The sequence below is a fragment of the Marmota monax genome, unplaced genomic scaffold (assembly GCF_021218885.2).
Source record: "Marmota monax isolate L192 unplaced genomic scaffold, Marmota_monax_Labrador192_F-V1.1 WCK01_AAM20220418_F8-fsc00019, whole genome shotgun sequence".
Taxonomy (NCBI): Eukaryota; Metazoa; Chordata; class Mammalia; order Rodentia; family Sciuridae; genus Marmota; species Marmota monax.
Window position 1 is genome coordinate 5,889,049 of NW_026695242.1, and position 24,813 is coordinate 5,913,861.

Below are 24,813 nucleotides of genomic sequence, written 5' to 3' on the forward strand. Positions count from 1 at the left end.
AGCAAGGACAACACCCAAGGTTCCGGGAACTGATGGGTTTCAGGCTTTCTCTTAAGATTTCCGCTAGTCTCGGGTCGGTGGAAACAGATCCTGGGTCACGCTCTCAGAGCTCTCAAGTAGAAGAGGAGGCCTAGGAAAGGTCCCACAGCAGAAGCGCACGGGAGAGGGCCTAGAATCGTAAGAGGAAAATTAATGGAAATGAGAAACCTAATTTGAGTAAACAACGCTAGACACCTTCAGGTCCCTGCTGCTTGGTCGCGTCTCTTTCAGGGCTCCGGGTTTTCTCGTTTGTTCTGTGAGGTCTTAACCTGAGTGATCTCAAGGCCAGTCCTGACACTGTAAATTCTGTATAAAGGTGGGTGCTTGGCGTTAAGGGGTGTGTGGGTAGAATTGGTTGTCCCTCTAGATTGAAAGGCAAAATGATGATGTGAGCTGATCGCAATGAGTGGGTGTGCGGATAGAAGAAGCAGTTCCTCAGGAATTCATTAGAAAGCCTTACGAGTAAGCTGAAGAATCGAATCGCTGTGTTAGGGTGGTCCCTCCGGTGCAGTGCCTTCGTTTACTGAGCATCACCCGACAGCAATAGTAAACTAGTCCTTATATTTGTAAGGAAAATTCTTAGAAAAGTATCTACTACCTCTTGGTGTAACAGAGGTATTGACCCCCAAGACTTGAAAAGGGGACAGATTTAGGACAGAGTTGTGAGATCAAGAATCGTGGGTAAATTGTTTCGGGGTGAAATGAGCAGACATCTTTTGTAGTTTTGTATTCTACTATGCCATACAATGTTCGTAAAAAGGAAAGTTTTTAATTCTGTAGAGTAAGGGAGATTGTTCTTTAGCGCATATAAAGGGCACAAATTTAAAGCAGGAGAGATTGTAGAAATGGTAAAGTCACACTCCCATTCCACAATTAAGGAGAAAACTCCAGAAAGGGGAAATGAACTGCCTAAAGTAACGCAACTAATTAGAGGCAGAAGTAGGACTTTTTTTTTTTTTTTTAAGAGAGAGAGAGAATTCTTTAATATTTATTTTTTTTTTTAGTTTTCGGCGGACACATCTTTGTTTGTATGTGGTGCTGAGGATCGAACCTGGGCCACACGCATGCCAGGCGAGCGCTCTACCGCTTGAGCCACATCCCTAGCCCAGAAGTGGGACTTTTGATACTATTTAAACAGTGGATGTTAGTGTAGTGTGTCTCAAAGTGTGTTACACACACCGCTGCTAGTACAAGGACAAACATTTATTTATTTTTAAGAGATGGAGTCTTGCTATGTTTCCCAGGGTGGTCCCTAACTTTTGGACTCACATGATGATTCTGCCTCTGCCTACCCAGTAGCTGGGACTATAGGCATGCCCATTGTACCCAAACACATTTAAATTTTTATTCCTACAACTTTATTAGTGTAGAAATGTGATATTGGGTTTCCATTCACTGTATAATATCAAGTTTTCCTTTTAATCTATTTTGAAGTGTAATAAAACATAGTTTTAAGTATAAAAGTCTTTAAAAAATATGAAGTAAAAATTACTATAAATGGTATATAGTCAAGGCAAAAACCATGACAATAGTGTGTGGATAACAGTATTTTAGAAAACAATGTGAATGCAGTCATTTAGAAGAGTTTAGGAAGTGGGACATTTTTTCTGCACTGTTCTATGTGGTTTATACTATCGAAATTTTAAATGTACTTTTCAAGGAAAAATGGAGGAAAATATGAAGCTTGTTACACTGGAAGACACTGTGGAGTACCACTTGTTCCTGATACCAGATGAATCAAGGGACCCAGAGAAACAAAAAGAAATTCTTCAGAAGTATATTGAGAGAATAATGTCCCTGTTTGCACCTATCCTAGTCCCTTATATCTGGCAGAATCAGCCTTTTAATCTCAAATATAAACCTGGGAAAGGTAAAGTGATTCATTCTTCCTTTAGTGTTGTCAGATTTATATCCTCAACTTTTTAGGTTAACAAGGCTTGCCTATATTCAGGCAAGCCCCTAAACTCAAACTTTTTAAAAAAAAAACTTATATTGATAAAAACTTTCCAATAGTCAATACCTAGGAACTAGCTTGTACTAAAAATTAAGTTCATAGCTATTGTTTTAAACTTTAATTACTTTACTATGCCATAAAATATCTGACTAAACTAAAGAGGTGCAGGTGTCTGGTTTCCTTAATCATAGTTCCTTTTGCTATTTCTCAATTCTTATCATGATAATATGTTTAGTAGGCTGCCCTTTTTCACATGATTGTTTTGGTAAGGATATAAGATTGACTTTGCCTGGCTTATTAAGCTTTAGACCATCATTTGCCACTCATAAGATTTTTTGGTTTTGTTTTGTTCTAAGACAGGGTCTTGCTGTGTTGTCCAAGCTAGTCTCAAATTCCAGAGCTCAAGCAGTCCTCCTGCCTCAGCCTCTCAATTACCTGGGACTGTAGGCACACACCACTATTGATGCCTCAATTCAGAAGCATTTGAGTTTCCTTAACTGCTTTCTTGTGTTGTTGATGCTTGAGATCTGGCCTGTGACAAAATATAGCACTCAGTTCTATCATTTCTTATAGCTTTATGAAAATGAATTCAGGATAGATGACCAAGGCTCTACTCACACAGTGACTTATGTGGAGTCACTGGCATGGGGAGATTGATATCTTGTGATACCATGAATCTGACACACAATCTTATCTTTAGCTAGCAGTGGCTAAATATTTTCTCTGCTATATCTGAAATATATGCAATTTTTTTTGCAAGAGTGCTGTCCCATTAGCATAGTACATCTAAAACCAACCCCTTACCTGTTTTCTAGAAAATCATCTTTACCCTATATTTACTCATCTTATTTAATGTCATTGCTATCTTCCTCATCATCTAAGTTACTTAGTATTTCATGATCATACTCAGCTTCTCACTTCATCATGTTTACTCAGGCACTAAATCCTGATGTGATTACTCCTAAATATGATCCTTTTTCTACATCTGTTTGACTTTAGTGTAGGCCCTTTTTATCCCTTCTTCTCGAAAATTACAGTATCCTTCTAACTTACCTCTGTGGTTCCAGTCTCATCAATTTCTTACACTGTTGTCAGTTACCTTTGTTGAACACAAATTCGATCATGTCACAATCCTGCTTAACATTCTCTACCAGTTCCCCATTGCTTCAGGAAAAGGTTTAAATGGAAGTCTAATATACAAGGAAGATGTACTCTAATTGGAGCTGTTATAATTGAAGAAACTTGAGAGATCCTGAGTAGGGAGAAGAAGAGTTGAGTGGAATGTTCTTTTCACTTGTTTTTTGCTACCACAGTCTTGGAGACACTCTCCATTTGCATTTGTTTGACATTCGTTCTGTTAATGTGTACAGTGATTGATTTTGTTGTTGTTGTTGTTGTTAAACTGTCCTTGCAAACCAGTAATAAATTCCACTTGGTTGTGATTTCTAATCCTTTTAATGTGCTGTTGAATTTGATTACTAGTATTTCATTGAGGATTTCTGCATCCATATTCATTAGGAATATCTGTCAGTAGATTTCTTGTCTCATATTATCATTTCTGGCTTTGATATTAGGGTCATACTGGCCACAGAGAATGAGTCTGGGACTGTTCCCTTCCCTTCATCTTTTTGGAAGACATTGAGGAGAATTGGTCTTAAATTCTTTAAATATTTGATAGAATTCTTTAGTGAAGCCATCTGGTCCTGGATTTTTCTTTGTTAGAAAGTTTTTGATTACTTATTAAGTCTCTTTACTAATTATAGTTCTGTTCAAGTTTTCTGTTTCTTCATAATTCAGTCAAGACCTGGATTATTAAGCTTTGTATTTTAAGAATTTATCTTTTTCACATAGGTTTCCCAATTGATTGGTGTACGATTGTTCATAGTATTCTCTTATTTTTGTGGCATAGATTGTAATGTCCCCTGTTTCATTTCTGATTTTAATTTGAGTCTTTTCTCTTTTATTCTTAGTTAATTTAGTTAGTGGGTTAACTAATTTTGTTGATGTTTTCTAAAAAAAAAAAAAAAAAAAAAACCTATTCAGTTTTGTTGCTTTTATATTATTTTTCTATACTTAATTTCATTTATCTTTATTGTTTCCTTTCTTCTATTAACTTTAGGTGTAGTTTGTACTTCTTTTTCTGGTTCCTTAGGGTGTAAAATTAGATTACTGATTTGAAATATTTCACAACTATGAAGTTTTTCTCTTAGACTACTTTAACTGAGTCCTGTGAGTTTGGGTATGTTGTGCTTTCATTTTCATTTGTCTCAAGATATTTTCTAATTTCCCTTATGACTGCATTTTTGACTCATTGGTTGTTTAAAAGTGTGTTGTTTAATTTCCATATATTTGTGTATAGTATGCTTGTATGAAATTTTCAGCTTCTCTAAATCCAACTTCCTGATATTTCCAGAATGCTGTTGTCTATTATGCCTCTGTGCCTTTGCACATGCTGTTCCTTTTTCTGGGAAATTCATCTCTGGTCATTCCTCCAGATACCATTCTTTCTTACAATAAAGGAAGCATCACCTTAATGGTATCACTCCCGTTACATTCATATAACCTTTAGTGCATGCCTCTGTTCTAGGTTGATCATCTTGTTTTGAGATGATTTGGTTGTCTCTTATTTTAGACACTGAGCTTCTCAAGAATAGGCATCTTGTATCTTGTTCAGAATTGCAACTCCAGTTCTCAGAACAGTACTTGGATCATAGTGAATGTTTGTTTGATTGCATGATTGTGTATATTTTTATTTGCAGTGACAAATTTATCTGATCATATGGTTGCTTTTTTTATACTTCTAGGAAGTGTTCCTGCTCATTTGTATGGCGTGACAAAGTTTGGGGATAATATTGAGGATGAATGGTTCATCGTTTATGTAATAAGGGAAATTACAAAGGAGTTTCCAGAGTTAATAGCAAGGTATTGTAGGTTATTTTAATTATTCTAAAGGAATTTATTTTTTTAAACTAAGTCACCACATTTTTAAACATTTAACAATTCTTTTTCTGAGCTCTGGTCAAAATTGTGCAAATTTGGGACATAACTAAAAATTTACCTCAGTGTTTTTTCTTCCCCTTCTCTTATGACTGCCTTTTCTTGGGAAATTATTATTGAAGAGTTCAACTTCCAAAATATTGGAAACAAAGCATACTTATTTTAAATTCTATTTTTTTAAATTCTAGCTACAAAAAAAAAAATTCACGTTAAAACTCAAACAATACAAAAGATTGTACTCCTCTGGTTTCCTAGAAGTAATCGACATTAAATTCTTTTGTTATCTGGTTGAAAAAGAGACCATTCATCTACATATCCTAGAAAACATTTGGCCTTTGGGTTTTTGGAGTTGGCTTATTTCCCTTAGCATGATATTCTCTAGCTCCATCCATTTACCTGTAAATGCCATAATTTTATTCTTCTTTAAGGCTGAATAATGTTCCAGTGTGTGTGTGTGTGTGTGTGTATCTCATTTTCTTTATTCACTCATCTGTTGTTGACCACCTAGGTTGGTTCCATAGTTTAGCTGTTGTGAATTGAGTTGCTGTAAACATTGATGTGGCTACATCACTGTAGTATTCTGATTTTAAGTTCTTTGGGTATCAACTGAGGAGTGGGATAACTGGGTCAAATAGTGGTTCCATTCCAAGTTTTCTGATGAATCCCCATACTGCTTTCCATAATGGTTGCACCAATTTGCAGTCCCACCAGCAATGTATGAATGTACCTTTTCCCCTACATCCTCGCCAACATTTATTGTTGCTTATATTCTTGATAATTGCCCTTCTGACTGGAGTGAGAGGAAATCTTAAAGTAGATTTGATTTGCATTACTCTATTTGCTAGAGTTGTTGAACATTTTTTCATATATTTTTTGATCAATTGTATTTCTTCTTTGGTGAAGTCTGTTGAGTTCCTTATCTCATTTATTGGTCATGCTAAGTGAAATAAGCCAATCCCAAAAAACCAAAGGTCAAATGTTTTATCTGATATGCGGGTGCTAATTCACAATAAGAGGTGGGGGGAGCTAGGGAAGAACAGAGTTACTCTGGATCAGGTAGAGGGGAGTGAAGGGAGGGGAGGAGTATGGGGGTAGGAAGGATAGTAGAATAAATCTGACATTATTACCTTCTGTACATATATGACTACACAATTGGTGTGATTCTACATCATATACAACCAGAAGAATGAGAAATTATACTCCATTTATATATGATGTGTCAAAGTACATTCTATTGTCATGTATAACTACTTAGAACAAATTTTAAAAATAAAGCTAACCATAAATCCAAAACATAAGAGAGACCATTCAAATACATACTTCACAGATTTCTTTAATATGTATCTCCATTGCTATATTTTTGAGAAGTTATACACAGAAGAAATGTAAGCAGAAATCAGCATAGGAAGCAAAGTAGTAAAATTGTATATAATTGGGTTTTTAAAAATGGAACTCATTATTCTTTGTAATTTCCCAGCCTGTGCCAGCAGAGGGCGGTTTATCCCACTGTTACATTTTTTTTTTCTAGTTTTTCTAGTCAGCTCCCCAAATCTAATCTTTTTCTACCAACCCAGCTACTTTCCCAACAGAACAAAAGAGAAGCGGTGAAAAATTTGGAAACTTTTTATTATTGAAATTTTAAGCACACATAAAAGAAGAGAGAATGAACTCATTTGTAGTCATCATCCAGCTTCAACAATTACCAATTTATGGTCATTATTATTTTATTTACACCTTCCCCTACTCCTCCATCATATAGAAAAATTATTTAAAGGTAAATATCCAATACTATGCCATTTGATCCTTAATTCAGGATGTAAGGCTAAGGAATAAGAACTCTTTATTTTTTTATTTTTAAGCTTTTTAAAATTTATTTATTGAGATGTTGCCCATGCTGGTCTGGAACTCATGAGTTCAAGCAATCCTCCCTCTTCAGCTTCCCAGGCAGCTAGGATTACATGTATTAGCCACTGTGTGTAGTTGATTTTTTTTTGAACATTATTTTGTTTTTCTAGTTGATAAATAAAAATTGTATATATTTTTCATAAGCACCATATTTTAATATGTTTCATATATTGTGAGATGACTACGTTGAGCTAATTAACATAGGCATTATTTCTCTTACATTTTTGTGGTTAGAACACTTAAAAATCTCTGAAATATTTCCAATAATGCAATACACTGTTATTAACTACTGGTACTGTGTCGTACAATAACATGTTCACTACATTACACATAGGCAAGATCTGCAAGGATATACAAAAAACAATAGAGGAGGGTAGGAATGTGCAGATAGGAACAGAAGTTAGGGAGACTTTTCATTCTGTAAATTTTTGTATTTTTTTAAAAAAATGTTAACCATGTGAATATATTCAAATTAAATAAAAATAATGTGAGGCCAAAAACATATATGTATGTATGTATGTGTGTGTATACTGACATATACATTTGCGTGTACTATGGATGTATATATATACATATACATACATATATCTTTCAAGGCTCAAATAACACTTCCTACATAAAGACTTTCCTAATATTGGCTATATGTGATTTTTTTTCTTTTGGAAACCTATATTACCTTGCATAATTTCATATTTTTGTCTAATGTTACTTGCTTTTCTTATTTTCTTTCCTTGTCATCTCTTTCTAGTTCCTCCTTACAATCTTATAGACTCCTTTAGTGCTTACTGGTATTTAAATGTTTTGCTTTTTTATAGTAATCTATACAAAGTATATATTTATCTACTAAGATGAAGGAAAAATTTTATTAGACTAAAGCTATTTTGAAAACTAGCAAATATGTGCTTTTTGAATGCAAAATTGAATCTTCTTTTCATTAGGATTGAAGACAATGATGGTCAATTCTTGTTAATAGAAGCTGCCGACTTCCTCCCTAAATGGTTGGATCCTGATAATAGTGTCAATAGGGTAAGTTTAAAAAGGTTTAGAATATTTCCAGAGATGAGATTATGCTACATTGTTTTCACATGTACCTTAGCGTTTGCTAGTGCCTGCTATGAAATTAAAATGTGCCATTTTGCAGGTCTTTTTCCACCAGGGTGAGTTGTGTATTATTCCTGCACCAAGAAAACCTGAAGCTGAATCCTGGTTACCCACTACATCCCCAACAATCCCACAAGCATTGACTATAATCTCGGCACACCCAGAAAAAGTTCTAGCTTCAGAATTAGTACGAGCTTCTGTTAACAGGCGTATCAAAGGGTAAGAAAAATAACTGTCATTGTTTGTTGAGGAGCCTTTTGTTTTAGTAGGACTCAAGTCTTTCACTGAATATGGAATGCCTTTCACCGAAATTACAAATACCATCTCTCTTCATGAAATTGACTAGAAAGTTAAATTTATGGATTTTTAAAACTAAGAAATAGGGTTTCTGTTGTTGTTTAATACAGCTTCTCACTATGTCGCTCAGGCTGCGGTTGAACTATTGGTTCCAAGTGATCCTCTTGCCTCAGTCTCCCCTGTGACAGGGACTTCAGGTGTGTGTCTTCATGCCTGGTGTAGATGTATCTTTTACTTCCCATTCAAAAGTATTATAATCGAATCCCAATATTTTTGCATTTATTTACCTTAGGTATTGTGGCTGTTATCTCTATCCCTGTATAAGAACATATTAGATCTTTAAATGAAAACTTAAGGAAGCATGATGTGCTCAAGTTTTTTCCTGTGGTTCTGGAACAATATGTGGTATTCTTTGATGTATGTGAAATACTTAAAAATTTCCTTCAGAAGAGAAAGAAGACATCACCATACTAACATTTTAGTTCAGCCATTTAAATTTGAATACCTATTAAGTGTTTAATACCATTCAGATCTTAATTATATTAAATATCTCTTTTAGCTTTATTTTGGAAAAATAAAGCCTGAGCTTATCCTTATTCCAAATTATAGTAGGTTTTGTGTGTGTGTGTGTTGTTGTTGTTGTTGTTGTTTTAGCTGCCATAATCTCTTTTTTGTTTTCCATTTCTTCCCACTTTTTATTTTTCCTCTCTTCTTTCCTACAGTCTTAGAGTATGTACAGTATATCTTTCTTTTCACCTCTCTTGTCACTTTCTATTCTTGATGAACCATGACAAAATAAGATGTTAAAGGGGAAGTAAATGGTATGAAAATTATAGATATTTATATTAAAACAAAAGCAACTCTGTTACCTGTCATAGGTACCCAGAAAAAATTCAAGCTTCCCTTCATCGAGCACACTGCTTCCTTCCAGCTGGCATTGTAGCAGTACTAAAGCAGCAGCCCAGATTAGTGGCTGCTGCAGTTCAGGCATTTTATTTGCGAGACCCCATTGACCTACGAGCCTGTCGTATTTTTAAGACATTCTTGCCTGAAACACGAATAATGACATTGGTAAGATATCTTTCTTGGTCATTTAGTTTCTCTCTTTGAAGAGTTAAAACATAATTTTAATTGTTCTCTAGAAAAAGTTGAATATATTCTGTTCCTTATAGCAAGTTAACACACATTTTTTTTCTTCATTCTTTTTTTCCACCCAATGGAGGAAGTTTTCAAGAGACCTGACTACCCATTTTATATCTCAGTGTTCCCTGGCTATTTTTGACTATATTTCCCCTATTTCTAGAATTATTTACTTCTTAATAATAAAATGTGTCATCTCTCCCAGAGAATTAAGAAGTATTCTTTTATTTTCTATCCCCCAAACTGCCATAAAATGTAATTAATAATAAGAATTCCATTGTAGAGTGTTGAGGGTGGAGCTCAGTGGAGAGTGTTTGCCTATCAAGTGTAAGAAGCTTGGACTCGATCCTTAGCACCACCAAAATATAAATAAAAGAATTCCACTTCTGACAAATAAAAAGTAGGCAGTAGGGTAAATTTTATGGTATGTGAATTATGTCTCATAAAGATGTTATTGAAATCAAGTATGCAGTGAATAGGTTGGGTGGTCTTTTCATTTCATTTGGGAATATATAAGTATGAAGCTCATAAATGAATTATTGTTAGATTTAACTGTAAAATGATATTCAAATTTTTAATTTCCCAAAGAGACTTATGTATTTTGTGTCCCAATGCCCAGGTCACTTTCACTAAATGTCTGTATGCACAGCTAGTACAACAGAGATTTGTGCCAGATCGACGGAGTGGATATGAGCTTCCTCCTCCATCTCATCCTCAGTACCGAGCCCATGAATTGGGCATGAAATTGGTAATGTTGATCTAGCATTATTTTTTCCTTCTTTTATGTAAAAGGTTTATTGACAGAATAAAGACACAGTACAGAATGTCCAGAAATATGCCATGTTTATGTAAGAATATAATAAAATGTGCTACTTTAAATTGGAAGGAAATAATGGATTATTCAATAAATGATGATAGGACAACTGTAAAGCAATCTTCAAAATTAAAGTTGATTCCCTCACACCTATACTAGAATAAATTCCAGTCAGATAAAATATTTAAATGTAAAATTGAAACCATAAAATTTAAAAGAAAACACAGGAGAACACTTTATGATCTGAATAGCAAAGGTTTTTTGGGGTGTTTTTTTTTTTTTTTGTAGTTGTGGATGAACAGAATGCCTTCATTTTATTTGTTTATTTTTGTGTGGTGCTGACGATCAAACCCAGTGCCTCACGCATGCTAGGCAAGCGCTCTACCACTGAGCTACAGCACAAGCCCAGGAAAGGTCTTTTTAAACATGATTTAAAAGCAGGAGCAATAAAAGAAAAGATCAAAAAATTTGATTTTGTAAAAATTTCTGCTTGAGGAAGAAAAATCCCATAATGTCATAAGAGTACAAACCTGGAAAAAATATTATATTTGCAACCTAAATGAAGAGAACTGACTTCTCTAGTATAGGAAGTATTCCTATAAGTCAATATGAAAAAGGTAATACTAATCAATTAATTAAAAAATGTTCTGAAAATGTGAACAGATTGTTCACTGAAAAGGAAACACAAATTATTTAACTCAAGTTAAATGTGAAAAATGTTAACCCTTGTTTGTACTAAAGAAATTCAATTTAAAGCTACAAAATAGTGTTTTTTACCATTATATTTGGCAAATATCAAAAAATTTGATACATGTGCTGGATTGGTGAGAATATATAAAGAAAAGGTAGACTTGAACATTGGTGATAGAACTAGAAATTGATTCATCTTCTTAGGAGAACAATTTGGCAATATCCACCAACATTTAAACTGCACAAATCCTTTTGCTCAGCATTTTCACATTTAGAATGTTTCTTCCATGTACTTTATATATGCACAAAGATATATATGCCTACTTATTGTTTATTGTAGCTGAAAATTATAAACTTCTTAAATGTCTATAGAAGAATAATTAGATAAATTATCACTTATCCATGAAGCAAGATAGGTGTCCGTATGAAATGTTCTCCAATAATATGGTTAAGCATGAAAAACAAAGTTCAGAATAGAGTGTATTGCTATTGAGTGACAAAGGCGTGGACTAGCAAGATGTACATATGCAGATATCTGTTTGAGGGCATTACTTCAAAAGGAGATGAAAATGGTTAGTAACAATCTCCTTTAGAGTGACCAGGGAAGCTCTGTGATTGAATTATTTTGTTATACCCATCTGTTTTATTTTTAAATATAAAGCCTTAAAATGAAATGATTTCATCCCTTTCATATATCTGAGACCATTCCCAATTAATTTCTAATTTCTGTTACAGAAAAACTTTCTGTAAGCCTTTTTATAGTCAAATGAAAAATGTTTTAATTTCTGTTTTTTGTAATCGGCAGGAAAAGGAATTTCTTTAAAGAGAGCAGGAATCTTTTTTTTTTTAAAGTTTTCTTTCCTTTTATAATATTTAGTATTCTAAAGAGAATCAGAAGCTTGGAAATAAATTTGTATTTTTCATAAAATTGAAAAAGTGTTAGAAGTGTCCATATCCCCATGTGTCCAGTCACCTAGTTCTTGAGTATGGCTAAGTAGATAGAGAGTATCTTAATAAGATAATATGGGAAAACAGTAACTTAATAATAAAAATTTTGCCTGTCTCATCTAGGCTCATGGATTTGAGATCTTATGTTCCAAATGTAGCCCACATTTTTCTGACTCCAAGAAATCCCTTGTGACTAACTCACCACTTTGGGCCAGTTTCCTTGAAAGCCTGAAAAAGAATGATTACTTTAAGGTAGGACTTGTAACATTTTTAAAAGTATATAAAGCAGGGAAAATCAAGCCAGTGACTTTAGTTCTGAGGTCCATATTTAAATGTATAAAATAGGTATAGAAACTTGAGTTAAAGGGGATCTTTGTAGTTCAGTGGTACCCAAGATCTTGGAATGGAGTAATGAGAGGGTATCTTGACTATTTTCAGTATTAGAGAAATCTAATACTATTTGTATTAAGTGATGAAAGTTATTATTTGTATAAGATGAACAAATTGTAAAAATTATAAGCAAACATGAAGATACCAGATAGGAAAATCAGCAAATATGTGGATAAAATGTTGACAACTAGTAAATGTCTCTCAAAATATACAGCATCATAGGTTTAAAGATAAGCGTATGAGTTCAGTTTGGAAAACAATTCTTCATGTATGTAAAAAATGATATGAGTGATATTTAATACAATCAAGAGTATGTTAAACTTAGTACTCCTGTACATTGTTGGTAAAGTAACATTGTAAATTGGTAGAACCTTGATTGAGAATAATTTAATAGTAGGTCCCAGAAGCTAGAGAAAGGCTCAAACTCAAAACCTTTATTTGAATTATTATTCAAAGTAGAGAAGTCCATAAGAATGTGATGATTATAAAGATTGTGAAGCAGTTTGAAAAAGTATATAAGCTATTATAGTACATTTTTTGAGTAATATAAAACATTAAGTATGAATACCATTATAAATATGCATGTAGAAAATAGAAGTGATGTGTTGTAATGAAATCAGGCTATATATATATTTATTTATTTATTTTTATTTATTTATTTATTTATTTTTTTTAGTTGTAGGTGACAGAGTACCTTTATTTTATTTTTATGTGGTGCTGAGGATCCAACCCAGTACCTCACATGTGCCAGGCGAGTGCTCTACCACTAAGCCACAGCCCCAGCTCTAGGCTACTTTTGATTCATTTTGCAAACTTTCTGTACTTTGTTTTATAAATTACTTTGTAATTAATCAATTATATCTTTTTTTTTTTTTTTTTTTTTTTTGGTACTGGGGATTGAACTAAGATGCTCGACCACTGAGCCACATCCCCAGCCCTATTATACCTTAATAAATAATTAAATAATAGAAATAGGTAGAAAACTTTCCAAACTGGAAGTAGACCCTGAATGTTGAACAGGATTAGAAACCACTACATCTGGCCTACTCCCTCTATTCATTTAAAGAAACTGGAGCCCAAACAGGTACATTAATGACAAAACAGGAACTAGGACTCTGGCCTTATAATTCCTAAAGAACACATCTTACACTGCTTCCCTGAAAGTTGCTGGTGTTATTTTAATGATACTTTGTAAGTAATATTCTGACACACCATTATTATTTTTTTAAGGGACTAATAGAAGGTTCTGCTCAGTACCAAGAAAGGCTAGAAATGGCAAAGAACTACTTCCAACTCTCAGTAAACCGTCCTGAAAGGTGAGTTATAGTTAGGACACCTACAACAGAGTTGGCTGGTAGTTCTCTTTAAGTAAGAAAGTTAGTTGATTGTTGTTTTAAAAGTAACGTAGTCATTCATTATAGTAAATAAAGATGTGAAAAGGAAAAAAATTTATACCAGAGTTGACCACTATTACTATCATGATTTATGCCTTCCAGGTTTTTATTCCATTGATTTTTTATACTTTAAGAAATTTTGTATTTTTGTACATAATTTTTATTCATTATGATCTTACATTTTTCTATAGCATTAATAATCTTTATAAATATAATTTTAAATAGTTGTACAGTATTTGAGCAAATGGATATGCCATAATTTACTCAATTATTGTTCTGTGGAGAAGAAACAGAAATTAACTTAAATACCCAACATTTTAATTAATGTTGCAGGAGAGATTCCCATTCTCCACACTAGGATAATTTTTCAACAATTTAAACCAAACTCACATCTCCCTTTAGACCTGTTCTTGAATTCCCAATGTTTAGAGTTTTTTTTTTTTTTTAACAACTGAATTAATGTCATAGATTCCCCCGCTCCAAGCTCTATTAATAGTACCATCATCTTCCTCTTTAGTTAAAGCCCTGACTATTCTTGGATTTGGTGTGTATCATCTTATGCTTTGTTTCTTACCTCCCTGCCATTTCAGTTACTTACTTTTTGAACTATGTTAGTACCTAAACTTGTTTCCCAACCTCTTCTCTTCCAATTCAACTATTAGGACCAGGAAAACCTGCTTAAAATATTATACCTCCAATCAGGCCACTTTCTTTCTTTCTTTTAAAAAAAAAAAGAGAAAGTGAGAGTGAGAGAGAGAGAGAGAATTTTTTTTTAATATTTATTTTTTAGTTTTCAGCAGACACAACATCTTTGTTTGTATGTGGTGCTGAGGATCGAATCCGGGCCTCACGCATGCCAGGCAAGCGCGCTACCGCTTGAGCCACATCCCCACCCCCATGCCACTTTCCCTAGTCCTAAAATTATTAGGGATTGTTTCCCCCATCTCAGTACTGGGGATTAAATCTAGGGCTCCACACATGCTGGACAGGTAATCATCAAAAGCTACAGCCCCAGCCCTATATAATTGCAACTACCTGAAATACACATCAATAAATGGATAGATGAATTGCAATATATTTTCTTCAGATTTATTTAATTTGTTTTAAATGGGTATGTATAACATGATGTTTTGAAATATATATGCATTGCAGAATGGTTAAAATATGTATTACCTCACATAACTTGACAATATGTTATATTCTTCAAAGATACAGAGAGTGGATATTAAATGTCTTCACCACAAAAGTAAATAACTCTATAAGGTAATGCTTGTTAATTAGTTTTATCTAGCTATTCCACATGTTTTAAAATATCATGTTGTATATGATATATATACAATTTTTATCAGTTAAAAAATAAATTGGGAGAGTGAATATGCAGAAATATAATAAAATGGAATGATACTAAACATATTGGTAAGCAATTTGTTTACTTACTATGACTTGAAGAGCTTGAAAAGTTGTTATAAAATAAATTTGCCTCATTAAAAAAATATAGCTAAATGGTATTACCAAAGCACGTCATAATTTAATTCTCTACATTGTCAACATTTGTTTTGAATTTGTTCTTATAACAGTGTTACAGAGAACATCTTTGTGCATTAAAAACAAATCCTGGGCTGGGATTGTGGCTCAGCTGTAGAGCACTCACCTAGCACAGGCAGGACCCGGGTTCGATCCTCAGCACCACATAAAAATAAAGGCATTGTGTTGTGTCCATCTACACCTAAAATAAATAAATAAATAAAAATAAACAAATCCTTTCCATTCTTTAAGAACTAACTCAAATACCTCCTCCCTGAAGCCTTTCATTATCTCTTTTTAACTTCTCTGTCCCACTGCAATGAAAGTAGTTACCTTCCCCTATGTCTCTCCTTAGCATTTGCTATTCCTGAATGATATGTATTTGGCCATTGGTTATGATTATTTGTATGTTTCTTTTCTCTCTCCTGATAATGTTTACATAGTATAAGATAGGAACAATTTCCCATCACCCATGTGATTTTGCATAGTATGCAGATACTTGTTAAATTAATGCAGGTTCTTTCTACAATTTAATTTGTTCCATTCTAAACAATTTATACTGGGTTCCAGTAATTTATATAACAAGCCATATCATCATCATATAGTAACTTACTCATCATATAAACAATCCCTATGCATATTTTCTTAGCAGAACACAAAATAATATCAGAAGACTTGATTTCCAGACTTTCCTCTGTCAATTAAATGAACTTGCAAAAGTTATAGAACTTCTCTGGGCTCTGGTAGTCTCATATAAAACAGAATTGTTACCTCTTCAAAACAGTAATTAGAGGACCAAAAAAGAAAATGTACTTAAAGTGCACTAACATAGCATGTCATACATGGAAGATTAATATATATAAAATATACTTATATATAAATATATAAATTGAAAGGGTTGTATTAGATCAACAACTTCATAGTGGTGCTCCTGAACAAAGGGGAAGGCAAAAATGGGTAGGTCCCTGAGCTTCCGTTCTCTGCTGTAATCAAAGCCATTTTTCTTGAACTTTTCTATATTTTATGCTTCCTGGTAAAATTTTATTTTGAGAAAAAGGAGTCTGCAATCTAAAACAAAACAAAACAAACAAAACAATGTTTAAAACAAAATGGACTACCGATTTTTAAATACTGTTTTATTTTATTTTATTTATTTATTTTTTACATGTGGTGCTGAGGATCGAACCCAGTGCCTCACACATGCTAGCCAAATGCTGCACCACTGAGCGACAACCTCAGCCCATAATACTGTGTTTTTATCATCGCTCTTCTAGGCTCTCTTATAAAGAAATACTAATGTCTTTTTTTTTTTTTTAAATAGTTCTCTTGCTATGAGTCCAGGTGAAGAAATCTTAACCATGTTACAGACAATACCATTTGATATAGAAGAGCTTAAGAAAGAAGAAACTAATCTTCACCCAGAGGATGGTAAGTGATGGATTAGGATACAGAAAGAAGGTTAGAAAGAATTAAAGTATCCCATTAAGTCTCATAGGGTCTTTCCTAAGACTTTTTCTCAGGCAACTTTAGGATGGCAATATCATGCTTGCTTCTTTTTCAGATGACCGGTGGTTAGATCTCTCACCAGATCAGCTGGAGCAGCTACTTCAAGAAGCTGCTGGCAAAAAAGAATCACAGCCCATTTCCAAGAAGGAGGAGCAGGACTATGATTTAACTCAAGTCTCAGAGAGCATGAAAGCTTTCATATCCAAAGTCTCAACCCACAAGGGAGCAGAGCTACCTCAGTAATTTGTGTTAAAGTATAAATATCTAAATAGTTATAAGTCAATATTGAAGTCATCTAGTCAATGGGAAATGCCATTTCCTTTTTTTTTAGTAAATGATTTGTACTTCTTTTCCACCTCTTTTGTTGCCTGGTATTGGTGATAATTTACCCATAGGAAGTCAGAGTTCTAGTAGCCTGATCCCTTATAGTCCTTAAAGAAGCCAGAAAGACTCCTTAACAGATTTAAGAACCATGGCAGAAACCATGCCCTTTACTCTGTAGACGTTTATCCGGAGCCTCATGGATTCTTAGCGTCTACCTCTCAACAAATTTAGGCTTCTGATCTCATACTCCACAAGCAGACTGGGAGCTACAAACTCAAAAGGGGACAGAAGGGCTCATCTGAGGCAGAAATAAAACAGAAGAAATGTGAAATTATTTTGTCAAGTAATAAGGAGAAAAGGTAGAATTGCTCTTTAGACAGCAAATGTATCTTTATTAGTGCAGATGCTCTTGAGCCTTCTGGAGAGATTAAAATTGATATTCATTTTCTTTTTAAGAAGGCAGAGATGAGGGAAGGTATGTTCTTATTTATTTTTCAAGCTTTGGTTTTTTTAAAAAAGGAATAAACTTTATGTAAATGAACTCAGATAAATACATACTTTGACTAATGCTAGAAATACCTTATAGGGGGCATATAGTGAATCGGTCCCTAAATGCATAAGTTAAACATGCACAGATGAGGTGAAATTCTTACTTTTTTCATCAGACTTTCCTATTTTTGTTGTTCTGCAAGGCCAGTAAGCACAAGAACTTTTTTTTAAATTAAGACATTAAAACTGCCATTTTTTTTTTCTGTCCCTCTTTGATATTTTTTTTTCCTAAGAATGGCACCACTTTAGCAAAAGTCTCAAAGACTTGCATTCAGAATAAATTGTCTTTTGCCTTTATCTTGCAGAGAACCTTCTGAGGCACCAATCACTTTTGATGCAGATTCCTTTCTTAATTATTTCGATAAAATTTTAGGTGAGTTACACTGTGATGTTTACTTATTTTGAAATTGTAAGGAGTATGGCTGTTGCTAGAGAATTGGAGCATTAGATCACTGAGAAGTCAAAACTGTTTTTTCTTCATTGTTTTGAGTTGCTTTCAACAATAAATTACTGCCCTGTTTAGTGATTTTTATAGAGGCTTCTAGTCAGTGCTTGACATAGTTGCTGCTTATGAAATATTTAAGTGAATGAGTTTATGTGTACAGATAGGTTTTACCTTGGCTTCTGTATTATACTGCTTTTTTTCCTCTTTCAGATAGTCTATATTTACATATCAATAAGAAAATGGCTAACAGCTCAATAGAAAATCAACATAGGATATGAATAGGCAGTTCATTGAAGAAGAAATATATTTAGTAAATGTTTGAATATAATTAATTCTTCCTAGTAAGCAAGTGAATGCATAAAAAAAGTTTGAATTTTTTTGCCTATAATATTGGAAAAATTTTTTAAGATTGATAATAACCACCTTATTTATTTTTTTAAAATGGCCATTTCTTTTTTTTTAATACGTTTATTTTACTGATTTATTTTTATGTGGCACTGAGAATCGAACCCAGTGTAAGGCAAGTGTTCCACCACTGAGCTGTAACATCAGTCCCATCAATTTATTTTAAGGGTTGGAAAAATGAACATTGTCAAACTCAAGGGATAGAAGTGTAAATTGTGTTTTCACAAGGAAGTTTGGCACTGTAGAGTGTTCATAATTTTTGACTTTGCAATTTAGCTTCCATGAATTTACTCTATGAAAAAGATAAATGTGCTAAGATGGTCACTGCATCATTATAGTAGCAAAATATTGAAATATCCAAAATGTCCACCAATAGATGTCTACCAAGAGGGAATGATTAATTAAATCACGGTATGTCTATATTATAAAATCTCTACAACCATAATAAAAATGAAGTCATTTGTATGTTCTGACAGAGGAAGACCTCTAAGACGTTTAAATAAGTGGAAAAGCAAACCTCATTTCAATATGAACACTGTGACATAAAGTATGTTTATATACATCTATAACAGTTTAGTCAGTATCCAAACCTTAATTTATGCAGAACTGTTAAAAGATGAAATCTGATTAAACTGTTAAAAGATGTGTCTGAGACAGAAGGAACACAAATTCAAAGCCAGCCTGACCAATTTAGTGAAGCCCTAAGAAACTTAGCCAGAGACCCTGTCTGAAAATAAAAAAATAAAATAAGGGCTGGGGATGTGGCTCAGTGGTTAAGTGCCCCTGGGTTCAATCCATAGTTAAAAGAAAGAAAGAAAAAAAAAAGTCTCTGAGAAGAGAGGGAACTGCGAGAGTGTTGCACACCTGTAACTCCAGCTATTCAGAAATATGAGATAGAAGGATGGCAAATTCTAGGCCAGCCTGGGCAACTTAGCAAGATCCTGTCTCAAAGTAAAAAGATCTGGGGATGTAGCTCAGTGGTAGAGCACTTGCCTAGCATTCACATGGCCCTGGCTTCCATTTTCAGTATCACATCACATCCGCATGCACACGTGCACGTGCGCATGTGCACACACACACACACACAAACACACGGCTTCCATTTTCAGTATCACATCGCACTCGCGCGCACACACACAAAAAGAGTGAGTTATGAGACAGTACTATGGTTTGAATATTTACATCAAGATATATATATTTTTTTATTTTTGTTATTATTTTTTATTTTGCCATTCTGGGGAATGAAACCATGCTAGGTAAATGCTCTACCACTGAGCTACACTCCCAGACTAGGTTTTTAATTAAGAAAAAAATTTTAATTAATTGAGTTTACTTTTTAAAAATTTAAGGGGCTGGGGATATAGCTTAGTTTTGCCTCTCATGCACAAGGTCCTGTGTTCAAACCCCAGCACCACAAAATAATAATAATATTATTATTTTAAAAGCTTAATTGGCTCAGCCTGGGTTTTCCTGCAAATATCTAATAACCTTCCCATTTCTGGAAGGGATTTTTGTGAAGTAGTTTGCCTGTCTATATTGATCCTGTTCTGTGTATAACATAATTCTTTTGAGAAGTGTAACCACTCAAAAAAATTTGCCAACGGGCTCATTTTATGTTGGGGTCTAAATAGGGCCAAGACCTCATGAATCAGATTCTGATGATCTAGATGAGGAAGACTTTGAATGTTTAGACAGTGATGATGACGTAGACCTAGAAACACAAGAAGCTGGTGAAGAGGTATCTCTGAAAGGAACTTTTGATGATCTTAAGTCATACATGGCCCAGATGGACCAGGAACTGGCACATACCAACATTGGCAAAAGTTTTACTACCCGGAAACAGCTGGTAAGTGTGTTTTTAACCTCTTTCTTAAAGTATGTTTTGTAGGATTGCTAAAGTCATATTCTATCTTAGTTTTTCTTTTCTTATGATGGTGATATTTGAAATAAAGAAGAATACTAATTTGTGGTGACGGATGCTGGAGATCAAACCCAGGACTTTGTATATGCTAAGCACACACACACTACCACTGAGCTATATATACCCCAGCCCCAAGAATGTTAATTTTTTCCTAGATTGTATAAACTAGGCATGGTATATACACATAGCTGGTGCTTGTGTTCCCAGCTGCTTGGGAGACTGAAGCAAGAGAATTCCTTGAACCCAGGAGTTTGGGGCTAGTATAGACAAAATAGTGAGATCCTGTCTTTAAAAAGCTTGGGGTGTAGCTCAGTGGTAGAGCATGTACTTAGCATACACAAGACCACTTGTTCAGTCTTCAGTACCAAAAAGTAAAGGCTATACATTTTATTTTCTGAACATGTATTACTTATTGTATGCTATCTATAAGATAGTCATATAATGTACTCAAATGAATATGTGGTTATGCACTACTATTGCCATAATAAATGGATTTTATAAAAGCAAGAGACAATCTTAAATATCCAAACAATTCCAAATCTTGTTTTCTGTGTTTCCCCAATTTAAAGCCAAATTTAGAATCATTTTCCATCACATTTTTATCCTAGTTTTTATGCCAGCACTGTCGAGTCTTAAGAGACTTTATGGAAAGAGCGTGGACCCTGGAGTTTCATGGATCAGAGGTTGATATCCAGCTCAACAATCCACTGTGAATGAATCCATTAATCAGTAATCCTCATGTCACAGAACTAACTTGAACCAAAAGAGACAACAATGAAACCCATAATAGGTGTCTAACTAAAGTTAATTTCCTTTGCTTTGATCATCTAAACCATATTTAAAGCTCTAATTGCTTTCAGTATTGCCAAACTCTAATGGAAACCATATATTAGATTTATCTAAAGCAGTACTTAAATTTCGTTGTGAATATAAACCACCTAAGAATCTGTTACAGTTTTGATTTTGATTAAGCAGATCTGGGATGAGGCCTGAAATTTTCTATTTATAGCAAGCCATAAATTATATGGGTGCTGCTATGTAGACAACACTTTGAGTCACAAAGTACAATCTTTCAAATCTTTTTCCCAGCCTGTGAAATCAGAGACCAAGTAGCAAGTCAGTGTCTTTATGGCTGGACTCCACAAGCCTTAGGTTTTTACTTTAAGCTTTGTTATTGGAGAAAAAGAAATCTAGCTTCTTATATTTAAGAGAAAATTTAGATTCTTGTCTTTTTTTTAAATTAGTGTATTATAGTTATACATAGTATTGTGGCTCTTTTTGACATAATAATATAAGTATGGAATATAATTTGTTCCATTTCAATCCCAAGTACTTTCTCTTCCTCTCCTTCTTCCTTTCCCCTGTTCCCCGCCTCTACTCTGCTGATCTCCTTTCTACTTATTTATAGTTTTTTTAAATTAGTGCTTTATAGATGTACATAAAGGTGAAATTCACTGTGGTATATTCATATATTACATAGCATAGTTTGGTAAATTGCATTCCACCATTCTTCCCTTTTCCTGTCCTTCCTCTCTCCCCTCCATCCCCTTCCCCTACTCCACTGATAATCCTTCAATTATCATGGAAGTTCTTTGTCTTTTTTTAATGTTAATTTTGTTTCTCTCTCTCTCTCTCTCTCTCTCTCTCTCTCTCTTTAATAGTACTGGTGATTGAACTCAAGGGTACTTTACCACTTACCACTGAGCTAAATCCTCAGACTTTTAATTTTTTTTTTAGAAGAACAAATATTTACTTTGTGAGATTATTGCTGCCTGCAGCCTTTTACCCCCACCCAGTCATAAAACTTTATAAAACAATCTCTAACAGGAAACAGCACTAGCTCATAGCTTCCTGTATTAAATATGATCTTTTTCTTAGCCAAATGATGCTGGTGCTATAGTATGTGACTAGAACCAAAAGAGTTAAAAAAAATACTAAATACCTGCTCTTCAGTTTAATGTACAAATGAATGAAAGCAGCGTAAGGTCTAGGTCTAGCGTCCAAAGTTACAATAGGCACTAATAATAAAAACAGAATGACAATGACAAATTCCCCTTTTTTGCCCACTATTCTTGCAACCACAGCAAAGGTTTAAAAGATTTAAAGCACTCCAATGCACCATCTTTCATAATATAATGAACAAAAAGTTGAAATCTGTTCTTTAAAATTGTTCTACCTTATTTATTTTTTATTAGCTACACATGACATTACAATGATCTTGGCAATTCATACATTTGAATCAATTGGGGTATAATTTATCATTTTTCTGATTGTACAGATTACAGAATCACATTGTCATATAGTCACCTATATACATACAACAATCATAATGTCTATTCTGCCCTTCCTATCCCCCCTTCCCCTCCCCTCCCCTCCCATCCCTTCTCTCTATCCAATCTAACATGACACACTTTTTTTTTCTCCTCACAACATCATACATGTATTCTGTATAACGATGAAGGTCTCCTTCCATCTTCTGTGCAACTCCCCTTCTCCCTCCTTTTCCCTCCCACCTCTCTTCCCTATTTAGTGGTAATCTTCTCATGCTCTTCCTCCCTATCCCATTTTGAGACACCCTCCTTATATCAGAGAAGATATTCGACATTTGTTTTTTAGGGATTGGCTAACTTCACTTAGCATAATCTGCTCTAATGCCATCCATTTCCCTGCAAATGCCATGATCTTGTTATTTTTTAGTGCTGAGTAATATTCCATTGTGTAGAAATGCCACATTTTTTTAATCCATTCGTCTATTGAAGGGCATCTAGATTGGTTCCACAGTCTAGCTATTGTGAATTGTGCTGCTATAAACATTGATGTGGCTGTGTCCCTGTAGTATGCTCTTTTTAGGTCTTTTAATGCTCTTTTTAGGTCTTTTATGCTCTTTTTTTAAAATTTTATTGTTACTGGCAGTCTTGCTAAGAAGAAGTTGCCCAGGCTGGCCTTGAACTTGTGATCCTCCTGCCTTAGCCTTCCCAGTTGTTGGAATTACAGACATGTGTCATGGCAGGCTATTTCAAAATAGAGATAGAAATCATCCAATTTGCAGAAATTTTTGCTAGAAGCAGGTGTGGTGGTGCACTCTTGTAATCCCAGTGACTCTGAAGGCTGAGGCATAAAGATAGTAAGTTCAAAGCAAGCCAACCTCAGCAATTTAGCAAGGCCCTAAGCAACTTAGCAAGATCCTGTCTCAAAATTAAAATAAATCAATATATAATGCAGCTCAGTGGTTATATACTTGGGGTTCAATTCCTAGTACTAACAACAAAAAGAAAAGAAATTTTTCCTAGAACAAACTGTCATAATCTTTGAAATCAAGTTTTAATGTGTTAAATCATGTAGACTATTAGACTTCATTTTTACTTTATATCACAGGAGATATGAAATTACATTTTAAATTTGAAATTCAAATATACATTGTTGCTTTGTGTAGCTTTTTACTGTAATAAACATTCAGCCTAAGGGGATATTATTCTGTGATTTTCTTTTCCTTCCAGAATAAGGAACCTCCATCCCAGACTGCCAGTAACAATTCAGATGAGGAAGATTCTGGTGCAGGAGATTCTGTTATGGAACCAGTGGATATAGACCTGAACCTGGTTTCAAATATTTTGGAATCCTACAGCTCCCAAGCTGGACTGGCAGGACCTGCCTCCAACCTCTTACAGAGCATGGGAGTACAGCTGCCTGACAACAGTGATCACCGAGCCACAAGCAAGCCAGGCCAAGATTAACCTGCATATTTAGCTTTTCTTTTCTCTCTTTAAATAATTAATGAGTCTTGAGTGTGTTCATTTCTAGTTTTAATTATTCATTCAATAAAAATGGTTTTTCGTTACAAATTTCATGGGCTGTCTTCTCCTGAACCCCAAATATTGCCTTTTCTGGATTGATAATTTCTATTATATCTAGAAATATCTTTTTAAATTTATTTAAATGTTTTTCTGTTACATTCTTTCCTGTCGTTCTGGACCTCTAATTAGGAATATGTGTTTGTTATTTTTAGTTGATTCAGAAATTATAATATTCTTCAAGTTTGCATTATTGTTAATAAATTTGAGTTATTGACACCTTCTATAGTTTCCTTGCTGTGGCTCATATTTTATTGAAAAAAATAACTGTACATGTGATAAGATTCCTGATATGCTTAGGCAAATTCTACTATATGAAGGTTATTTGTTACATTTTTGTACATTAAAATACTTAAATATTTCATTCCAAATATTTTCATTATTACTATCTTTATTTCATTGGGGTTATCATTTTGTTATTATGTTTGATAAGGCAAGGCTCATCACATAATTTCTGTTTTGGTTATCTTGAACATTTTACCAAATCCAACAGAGGTATTGCCAAAAATATATATATTTTTTCTTTTTCAATGCAGAATATAAATTTATTTCCCAAAGTAGAAACTCATCAAAAAAACTCTTCATAGAAGTTGAGAATTTAGCCAGGTGCTATAGCACA

At 33.9% G+C, this 24,813-nt stretch overlaps 1 protein-coding gene across 3 annotated transcripts; it reads left to right on the plus strand.

The window, feature by feature from the left end:
• The first annotated feature begins 15 nt into the window (after nucleotides 1–15).
• Nucleotides 16–24,418, plus strand: Ecd (ecdysoneless cell cycle regulator). Of its 3 annotated transcripts, XM_058577915.1 has the most exons (16): nucleotides 16–355; nucleotides 1,044–1,150; nucleotides 1,700–1,909; nucleotides 4,798–4,915; nucleotides 7,834–7,921; nucleotides 8,037–8,215; nucleotides 9,172–9,364; nucleotides 10,053–10,181; nucleotides 12,009–12,137; nucleotides 13,506–13,591; nucleotides 16,515–16,621; nucleotides 16,755–16,938; nucleotides 17,878–17,945; nucleotides 20,054–20,268; nucleotides 20,952–21,026; nucleotides 23,841–24,418. In XM_058577915.1, exons 3-16 carry the CDS (start codon nucleotides 1,705–1,707, stop codon nucleotides 24,075–24,077), a joined length of 2,013 nt encoding a protein of 670 aa, XP_058433898.1. In that variant the 5' UTR covers nucleotides 16–355; nucleotides 1,044–1,150; nucleotides 1,700–1,704; the 3' UTR covers nucleotides 24,078–24,418. The 3 variants fall into 3 exon arrangements, with proteins under 3 accessions (XP_058433898.1, XP_046275774.1, XP_046275777.1); XM_046419818.2 differs by lacking the exon at nucleotides 1,044–1,150; XM_046419821.2 differs by lacking the exons at nucleotides 1,044–1,150; nucleotides 20,952–21,026 and having other exon boundaries at nucleotides 18–355.
• Nucleotides 24,419–24,813: the final 395 nt, after the last annotated feature.